We start from the raw sequence: 9,866 nt of genomic DNA, 5'->3' as shown, positions 1-9,866 counted from the left end.
AGGTAGGATTAGCTATAAACTTGAGGTTTAAGGAAAATTTAGGGTTAGGTTAAAGAAATTAAGTGTGTGTGCATTTGTGTGCGTGAGTGTGTGTGGTCCAACCGGTGGTTCCCAGGAAGAGCAGAACCAGGATCCAGTAGACCCAGAAGAGGAGCAGGGCTAGGAAGGTGATGAAGGGCTGCAGGGTGAGCAGCGGCAGGTGGATGAAGACTTTTCCTGCGACGTGGAACAGAGCGATGGTGAGCGCCACGCGCTTCCGCATGAAGAGCATCAGCAGCAGCAGGATGATCTGTACACACACACACACACACACACACACACACACACATACACATTCAGAGCTAAAGCACTGGCTCTGCATTTTCTGGTTCTGGTTCGGTACGTACGGTGAAGATGGTGGCGGCGGCAGCGTAGACCAGCAGCGCCTGGCCGCCGTCCCGCTGCCCCTCCGGTGCCTCCTGTTTGGCCTCCGTGGGGTCCTTGGAGGACGTGTCGTTGGCGTACAGCCGGTGGTCAATGTAGAGCCACCAGAGGACGCTGGTTCCCGCTGAGACACAAACACAGCATCACACAGGAAGTGACCTCACCTGTCCCACAGCACACAGGAAGTGACCTCACCCAGGGAGCCCAGCACCACCAGCGAGGTGAGGATCCAGACCAGCACGGCCGAGATGTAGCGGATAATCACCATCAGGACCATGGACAGCGCTGGAGGACAGGGCACAGCGGTCAGGCTACAGGAACTGACGTCACAGCAAGGCGGAAGTGACATCATGGCCGCCGGTGCTTACCTAAGGCGAGGACACAGAGTCCGACGATGATCTCTTTGCTGGCGGCGACACCGGCGATGAGGCGATGCAGGACGCTGCTGTCGCCCACGAAGGTCACCACCGCCTCGGCGAACCGGGCGTAGCATGACACGTCCACCGGCGTGCAGCGGTTGAAGAGCGGTAGCGGCTTGCTGGGACAGACAGGTCAGAGGTCAGGGGTCAGAGGTTAGAGATCAGGGGCAGATAGCGGAAAGTGCCCCCTACCTGCGGGGGACGGGAAGCTTGGGACACCTGGAGAATCGCTCTGGTAGCGCCGGGTAACGATGAGCCGGCAACTCATAGGAGCAGAGCTCTGAACCTGCAAACATGGAGGACAAGCTCATCTTCATCACATCATCATCATCTTCATCGCCATCATCATCATCTCCTCCAGCACTGAGGAGATGTGCTCCAGACATACTGCAGCTCATGGAAACACTGAGCCAGGATCAGTTCCTGCTGAACAGGAAGCTGCTGCAGCTTAAGGTGAGGCCCAGGTGGGCGTGGCCAGGTGGGCGTGGCCATGGGTTAGCTCACCATTGGTCATGGCGAACCTCTTCAGGTCCTGGTGGGTCTTCAGCTCCTCGGGGGGGCACAGGGACACACACAGAGCCATCGACTTGATTTTCCTCTGGACGATGTCGATGTTGCAGGGATCCAGGAAGAAGACGAACCTGCAGGGGGCAGCAGAGAGTCAGGCGAGAACCACCGCCCTACAGGTGACCCTCTATGACCAGTTGGACCAGAACCAACACAACCAGTAGAATGTGGACGTGGGACCAATGGGACATGGAGACAAAGAGAAAAAGAAATCGAAAGAAATGGAAAACTGAGTGTGATAACCAGAACCAGACAGAACCATAGCGACCCGGTGCAGAACTGGACCTCAGTCGTCCTTTCAGTCCTCAGTCTGTTTCTGCTGCGTCTGTCCAACGGATCCATCATCCTGAATGTCTCAGGAAGTCGGCCTGAGCTGATCGGCCTCCTGCAGGTGGAGCTGCAGGTAAAAATAGGCTCTGTGTGTGTGTGTGTGTGTGTGTGTGTGTGTGTGTGTGTGTAAGCAGCTCTGCTGATGAGTCACAGCTTTCACCATCTGTCAGCATAAAACTCTCCCACAGGACCTTGAATGCACCATGTGTTCAAGTGCCAGAAGGAGCCACAACACTGAAGCTATTGTCACAGAGCTGAAGTAATACTACAGTATCACAGAAATACTATGGTAACACTACAGTAATATCACAGTATTACAGTTATACTACTCCAGTAATACTACAGCAATGTTATAATACTGTAGTACTACTTTTTTACTTTATTACTATGTAGCCTTACAGGTCCAGATTACACAATAAGTCACCATCCTAAAACTATAGCACTGCTACTGTATTACTGTAGTATTACTGTAGGATTACACAGTACTGAGGAACAATGAAACTCTGCAGTCGGCTGCAGAGCAACAGAAAGTTCTGCTCACTGGAGAACATCTCAGACGTCAAGGTCAGAGGTCAAAGAAATGATCAGAAACCCCAGAGCTCCAGCTCAGACTCTGCAGGCCTCAGTTAATAGGGTAAAGGTCAAAGGTCGTGACCCTGAACCAAGATGGCAGCTTGGAACGGCTGAAAGAGAAAACCTCTTGTTTAGAAACAAGATGGCCGCCAGACTGAGGTTAGCACTCATGCTCTTAGCTGAGTGTCTTGATTAGGGTGTTGAAAGTCTCATCGCCTGAATACCGCAGCTAGGAGTAATGGAACAGAACCAGGATGGACAGAACCAGGATGGACAGAACCAGGATGGACTGAACCAGGATAGTAAGAACCAGGATGGACAGAACCAGGATGAACAGAACCAGGATGGACTGAACCAGGATAGACAGAACCAGACTCAGCAGATCAGAGCCGTCGGCAGTTGTGAGCAGTGATTGTTTGGTCTAGTCAAAGTTTGGTTGGACCTTCAGGGAACTGAGCAGAATGTTGGATCATAACAGAATCAATGGCACCTCGGACTGTCCAGAACTCCTGGTTCTGGTTCCGCTCAGTGAACACTCACTTCCTGTCGGTGTGGTCCAGCCCGCTCAGCTGCACGCCTTCGATCCGCTCGTTACGCCGGCCGCAGGTGTTGCCGTAGCTGTCGTAGCCGAAGATGAGGCGAGCGGCGCCGCCAGTGGCGATGGTGAAGCCACAGATGCTGCCCTGCAGAACACCATCAGAACCTCATCAGAACTTTATCAGAACCTCATCATATTACTCCATCACTCCATCTGATGGACCCCAACCAAACATCAACACTGACTGTAATCATCTAGGTCAAACCTCCAGCCAATCAGAGCTCAGTGGGAGGAGCTGTGAGCCAATCAGAAACCATGTGGATGCTGTAAAGTTCTGCTGTGGTGTGTAGCAGACTGCATCTCCATGACAGATTGGACCTTCGGTTCCACTGTGGGGAATGAATGTCATAAATACAGATTCTGGTTCAGGTGTAAAAAACCCTATCAGCAGAAACCTGCGCTCTCTGCTGTCCCTGAATGCAGCATCAGTCCTGCCCATGAAGGACGTCAGGAAGGTGTTTGGGGGTCACCTGATGTTGATATTCAGATAAACAGTCTGCTGGTGACAAAAACTGAGATGGATTTGGATCATTAATGTTACTGAGGAAGCATCAGGGTCAGTTCAGGAGGGTCGGAGACAGAAATACATTTCTGTTGCAGCACATCCTGCAGAATGAAGATGTTTTTATATAAATACACCTGGAGGTGTCGCTCATTTCTACCCACAGATCTACCTGAAGTTCTTCCTCCATGTGAACAGGTAAATGAGGTACTACAGCCTGAATTATCAACACACTGTACACACCTACTGTTCATGTATTAAAGTAGTTTTATAGTAGTTATAGTACCACTGGATTGTTATAGTCATGTTATAGAAAAGCTGCAGTACTGCAGAAGTATTTAGAGTACTACAGTACTCTGTAGTACTGTGGTGGTGATGCTGTTTGCAGCATCTGTATGGTTGGCTCTGCTGTATCACAGCGGTATTACAGCAACGGTACTGATCGCGGCTGTATTCAATCGGTGGTATTATGGTCTGTCTGTGGTTACCATGCCGACGCAGAAGACGGTGAAGAGCAGGAACCAGGGCAGGTCGGTGCAGCTCCGGTCCTCCAGCGGTCTCCATTCTCTCTTTGTCCGCTAAAACAGACACAAACACGGTCACAGTGAGCGCTGAGCGGGGTCTGGGGGACCGGGCCGGGCCGGGCCCATCCAGCTCGGTTCCTCCATTAACCCGAACCCTGCTGGGGTTCGGTTGGCCCTGTTGTTGACCAGCAGCGGCCCGGTAACGGCTCGGTAACCGAAATGCTGTAATTGGATTAAGGAGCTGCTGGCCGTAATCCCAGCTCAGATCGGGCCTTTCTGCTCCAGAACCAGTCTCCATCCCGTTACAGTGTCAGCCCACAAAGTAGAACACACACCGGACCGAACCGGACCGGACCGGGCCTGCTTACCTCCGCGCTCCCGCAGCATCCCATTGCAGTCAGGATGGACGCGCCCGGAGCTTCACGGAGCTTCACGCAGCCTCAGCTCGGCAGCAGCGGGGGTCTGAGGCTCTGCAGGCGGGGTGAGGAGGCGGGCGGCCCCGGGGGAGGCTGAGTCCGGACGGTCAGACGGAGCGCTCCGGTCCGCTCAGCATGCCACGGTGGGAGCCTCCTCCGATGACCGAACCGAGCTTGGATTAACGGCCGAGGATTTGTCCGCCACACATCCTGGTGGACTGACAGGTGCAGCGGCCATTCATCTCATTGCGCGTGCGCAGTGAGCGGCCGTGCGGAGCGGCGCTGCAGCTGCAGTACCTGCTGTGACCACTGAGCGGACAGTAACTGCAGGGTGGCGCTGTTTTCGTCGAACCGGTGGAGTCCAGAACCTCCTGGTTCTTTTCTGACGGTCAAAGAGAACCGACTATCCGAACCCAGGCGCCCTGCAGGACCCACCGGTCCACCTGTCCAAACTGTCCCAGCTTCCTTCAAACCCACCAGAAATGAAACCTGTTCAGGACTAACACCTGAGCCTCTGGCAGAGGAGACCGGCTGTCTCTGAACCCTGCAGCATAAATATCCTGATAGATTAGCATTTACTGTAAAAATTATTCAAGTGTGGATACAAGCATAAACATTTCCATATTAATCCCTCAGGCCGTTTGTTTTCTTGATCTTTAATCCACTACAGATCTGCTGTTGTTCATGGAGAAGCAGCATTCGACTTCTATCCACCACAAATCTGGAACAAACTTCCAGAAAACTGGAAAAAAGCCAAAACCCTGAGTTCCTTTAAACCCAGACTAAAACCCAGCTGGTCAGTTCTTGAACCACAATAAATGGAACATTGATGAATATGTCTGGTGTGTATTGATGATGTTGATGATGGCTCTGATCAGCATGTAATAGTTGTCACTGGTTTCTCAGCTGTCAACTCTGTGTTGACTCATGATTTTTTATTTTTGTGTTTATGAAGTAAAGCTGTTTGAACTGCCTTGAATCTAAATTGTGCTACTCAAAATAAACTTGATTGATTGATATTTCCCAGGACGATGGTCATTTTTCAAGACATTATTTTAAACTAATCATTGCCATAAAATGTTTCCCATTTTAATAACTTGAATGAACTTTAAAGTAGTAATGTAGCAGATAGTTGGAGTGGACTTTCTATTGTTTTTTCCCAGGATGCTTAGCGGCATGCTTTTGTTTCCCCTGTGGGACCATGAGTGAGATGAAAGTGTGTCACATGAATCTGCCTCTTGTTACCTTTTTAAAAAGGCAGCTCCTGGGAACATCTGAGCCAAGGTAGGTTCTTCTATCTGCATGTGAAATGTTTTGATGACATGCTAAATGACCTACAGATCAGATTTAGACACACAGACCACTGGGGCCTGATCCCACCTGGTGCTGCCGCAGACGGACCGGGCCAACCTGCCGGGTCCAGAACACAGAACAGGAGCCAGAGATGCAGCTTTGAGTGACTGTGAGAACTGCTGCAGCGTTTAAAGAAGTCACGTCTTTGTTTTACTTCATCAACACAGAGCTCACTGTTCAAGGCCTCCACCAGGCACCACACACTGTACATACCACATACACACACACACACACACACACACACACACACACACACACACACACACACACACACACACACAGCAGTAACTAAGGACAGTGTTTGAAGCAGCTGTAAGGAGAACCTCAGACAGATAATTTGACACAAATATCAGCTGCTGAGAGGCATTCACTGAACTCAGGAAAAATTATACACGGCTTGGTAGCTAACTGAGTAAAGGAAACTAATCTACTGATCTTAGATCTCAGGAGATTCACTCAAGATTGGACCAACTTCAGTTTGTTACCTTCAAATCAGATCTTCAAAACAGACCAGACTGCTCCACCAAGCAATTTAGAACCAAAACCAATAAAGAAGGAATTACTGTAAACTATGTCTAAGTTGATTTTAAACTAACTTAAAGCTAAGCTATCTTCAAGCTAATTTTAATCTATTTCAAAGACTATCAACTAACTGTAAGCTAGCTTGCAGCTAGCTGTAAGCTTACAGATTTTTTTTTATTCCGTCAGTCTCTGTCCTCGATATAACTTACTAAACAAACAGTAAAACAACTTTGAACTTAAACCTTTATGGATCTAGCAGCCTTGATTTGTAGTTACCAGACAGGAAATGGGCAGCAAAGGTCTCAAGGTGGGAATCAAACCCAGGACGGCTCCATAGAGGGCTGTAGCTCACCATGTGTAGCGGTTGCTGCACTACACAATGGCCCTTAAACTTACATCTTAACTTTGAGCTAACTTTCAATAACTAGTCTAACTTTAAACAAACTTGAGGTATCCAGCTAGCTGTATGCTAATTTAAGCTAAAGCTAACTTTAGGGTAACTCTAGAATAACTTCAAATTAATTTTAGGTAAATTGTAAACTAGTTTAGCTATAAATCAACATTAAACTAAAAATAAATGATGTTAAAGCATTTTGTAAGTGAGTTGTAAACAAACTGTTAAATAACCTTTTATAAGCTTGCTTTACATATAATTCCATCATATAATAACTGCCATAAAGTACATTTATGGCAGTTATGATAAACTAAATGGCAATACTGGTTGGTTGGTTGGTCAGCTGGTCAGTCAGTCGGTTGGTCAGTTGTTTCAGACAGAGTCCTACAGAAAACTTCAACAGTCGTCTGAGAAATCAGAAATCTCAAGAATAGCAGAAGACCCGGACGATTCAGTCAGCTTAGTTTAGATCAGGAGTTCCCCTGGACTGGGTCTGCCCAGAACTGTTTATCTGGTCTGACTTCTGTTCTGACAGAACCAGCTTCTATGCTTCTGCTAAACCTTCAGACTTCAAACTCAGTAGAGGAACCGATTCCCTCTGCGAAACCCAACAGAACTCTACAGAACCCAATAGAACCAGCAGTAAGCAGACCCACATAACAGTTAAATAGAGATCTGTCCTCAATACTTGACCTTTTGTCTGAGTCGGACCTGCTGCTGAGAGGCTGAAGAGATCCGCTTCGAATCCATGCTGGATCCAGGTTTTGATGGTTCTGGTGGCTCTGATGGTCCCAATGGTTCTGGTGGTTGTGATTCACCAGCAGAGTCCTGGTGCTGCTGTCAGACTCAGGACAACAGTGATGTGGGTCTGATACACAACAGAGCTTTTGTTAAGTTGTTGACTGTTGTACCAGGCTGAACACTGTGTGTGTGTGTGTGTGTGTGTGTGTGTGTGTGTTTGTGTATTTGTGTGTGCGTGCGTGGCAAATGAACGCTGGAAGACTGACAGAAATCCCACGCTTTGAGTGTAGCAGTGCCTCCTGCTGGTTGTGTCAAACCTGAATGCCTCATATTGATTGTCTGGTTCATATGAAGACACGAGGGACACATGGAGACGTGAGATCTAGTCGCCATCTGGTCAGACTCCATCCTCCGCATTTGAGGACAGTGTCTTAACTCAGAGCCACTTTCGCCTGACAGACCACAAGGTGGCGCTTTGGTTCCGTGTGAGTGGAGAGCAGCAAAGCCTGGATGTTGTAGTCCAAGTAAGCCCCTGGTAGATCTACAAATCAGTTTGTTCTGATCCATTTCTATGGAGAGAAATTCCATCCAATATTTCAGTAAGCAAAGATCGCGTTTCAAAAACTGAAACTGTTCATTTAGGTTAGGTTCTTAGGTATTTGCAGCAAACAAGATGGTGTATCGGTCAGGATACAGGAAGGAGGACATGAGACCAAAACCTGCTGTAGATGTGAGCTGGTTTATTTGCCTTGATACTCAGTGCTGCCAGCAGTCTGCAATAACAAATAAATTGCCATTAGGCCTATGTATTACAGCAATAGAGGTTCAACTAATACAAACTCAGTGAAAGCCCACAAACAGACAATCTTTTGGCTGAATTTAACATAAGAAGCACTTTGGCGCCGTCATGTGGCCAGATAAAATCCCTACACAATGGCGGCAGCTGGCAGCGCATGCACTTAATTACTATGTCTGCCCTAATAACTCGATGGGAAGCAATATCAGATGCAGCCGAAATGCAGTTAGAAATAATGGGTTTTAAGGTAAATCTACAAAGGCTGAGCAGGCTCAACTGAGTTCCCAGCGCTCAGAGAGCCCACAATATCCCGTAGTTTATATAATCATATAATAAACTGAATCTAGAATAAACAAACAGAACGCTAAATGCGATAACTTACTTTCTGTCATCAACTTAACACTCGGAGCATCACTTCTCAAGACTACACCAGGAATGTGGTCTCACATGCAGAAAAATGCAGCGAACTGACTCGGAAGTAGAGTACTCTCAAGAGCGGTCTATGGGTGCAGTGAGTGCAGTACTAAACTCAGGCTTAGCTGTCCTAGCCTCACTTCCTACGACAGTCTCTAAACCAATATTACAAAATAAAATACAGAAATATCAGCGCCTTTTATACAGAAACGCTGAAAAATTAAACTTTTAAAAACTTCTCAATCAAGAAATAATTTTTTAGGGGCAACATTGATCCAGTTTTCTATTGACTGAAGATGGCAGTGCGACCAGATGACGACCAATCAGAGCAGCAGCAGGCTGGGAGGGGCGGGACTCTAACGTCTGCTGGTTAATCCCAGTTCAGGGACTGGTTTCACTGGTGGACATAGGCGTAAATCTTCGGAGGTTTGGGGGGGGGTTTGGACCCCCCACCCCCCAATTTTGGAAAAGTCTAGAATTGCCATCCTTCCAAGAAATAATGAAAGAAACCCTTGTATTTAATCAATATCAATATAAAAAAGGCAATAGAAACCAGTGCCGATTCTAGTGGTGTATCTCAGCACCCCTGAATAGGGTTGAACCGATACATAACTGTCCGATAGACATGCCTATCATACACACATCAACACTAAGTTTAACAATAATGGCCAAAATAAAACAGGAAACATTGAGGTCAGCAAAATTCTCGTGGCGGGAGCTGAAGGACCCCAGAACGCTACAGTCCCGGTCATAGACATAATATAAGAGTAGACCCCGCATTGGCCGCTGCGGCGCAGGAAATACGGCGGAGGGATATGGGAACAACAGCAATGCACAGTGGGTAACCTCTCTACGAGAGGACCACAGCAACCTCCCTGAACAAGCCCCAGTAACCATCACTGTGGCAGATGTCCAAGAAAGAGTCTCGGGTATGAAAAAGCACCAGGGCCTGACATGATCCATGCCTACTGGCTAAAGAAACTCACTGGCAGACTGGCAGCTCAACTGAACCAGCTGCTACAGAATGGGACTCACCCTGAATGGTTAACTGAAGGGCGCACAATCCTGATCCAGAAGGATCCCTCAAAGGGTTCAGTCCCATCCAACTATCGGCCGATAACCTGTCTCTCTACAACATGGAAGCTCATGTCAGGCATCATAGCGGCTAAGATAAGCGGGCACATGGATAAATACATGAGCACGGCACAGAAGGGCATCGGCATAAATAGCGGAGGAGCCAAACTCCAACTCCTTGTAGACCACACAGTCGCCCAAGACTGCAAAACCCGACACA

The 9,866-nt window shown here is 48.1% G+C and overlaps 1 protein-coding gene and 1 long non-coding RNA gene across 5 annotated transcripts in view; one reads left to right on the top strand and one right to left on the bottom strand.

Annotated features, from left to right (window-relative positions):
• The window catches only part of LOC106938186 (uncharacterized), a 22,827-nt gene extending 18,443 nt beyond the window's left edge, over positions 1-4,384 (top strand). The window contains exon 3 of the long non-coding RNA XR_001422556.1: positions 4,375-4,384. This is a non-coding gene — a long non-coding RNA (uncharacterized LOC106938186). The remainder of the gene's footprint in view (positions 1-4,374) is intronic.
• slc44a1b (solute carrier family 44 member 1b) overlaps positions 1-7,482 on the bottom strand; it is a 21,430-nt gene extending 13,948 nt beyond the window's left edge. For 2 of the 4 annotated variants that reach the window (XR_001422555.1, XM_015020066.1), the window contains exons 1-9: positions 7,315-7,481; positions 3,901-3,990; positions 2,853-2,995; positions 1,347-1,483; positions 1,035-1,128; positions 792-961; positions 619-708; positions 387-547; positions 103-289 (exon numbers count right to left, since the gene is read on the bottom strand). Coding sequence is in view for 3 of the 4 variants with exons in the window: in XM_015020066.1 (XP_014875552.1) it covers positions 103-289; positions 387-547; positions 619-708; positions 792-961; positions 1,035-1,128; positions 1,347-1,483; positions 2,853-2,995; positions 3,901-3,990; positions 7,315-7,371 (1,129 nt within the window). In the remaining variant the exon portion in view is untranslated. Of the gene's footprint in view, positions 1-102; positions 290-386; positions 548-618; positions 709-791; positions 962-1,034; positions 1,129-1,346; positions 1,484-2,852; positions 2,996-3,900; positions 3,991-4,304; positions 6,813-7,314 lie in introns of those variants that run through there. The other 2 variants (XM_015020065.1, XM_015020067.1) reach the window with 2 other exon arrangements.
• Between the last annotated feature and the right edge of the window lie 2,384 nt (positions 7,483-9,866).

This window comes from Poecilia latipinna, unplaced genomic scaffold (assembly GCF_001443285.1).
Source record: "Poecilia latipinna isolate Pla-1442-1.1 unplaced genomic scaffold, P_latipinna-1.0 Scaffold2529, whole genome shotgun sequence".
NCBI classification, from domain to species: Eukaryota; Metazoa; Chordata; class Actinopteri; order Cyprinodontiformes; family Poeciliidae; genus Poecilia; species Poecilia latipinna.
Note: the sequence above shows the minus strand (reverse complement) of the source record. Positions and strands in the feature narration are given on the sequence as shown.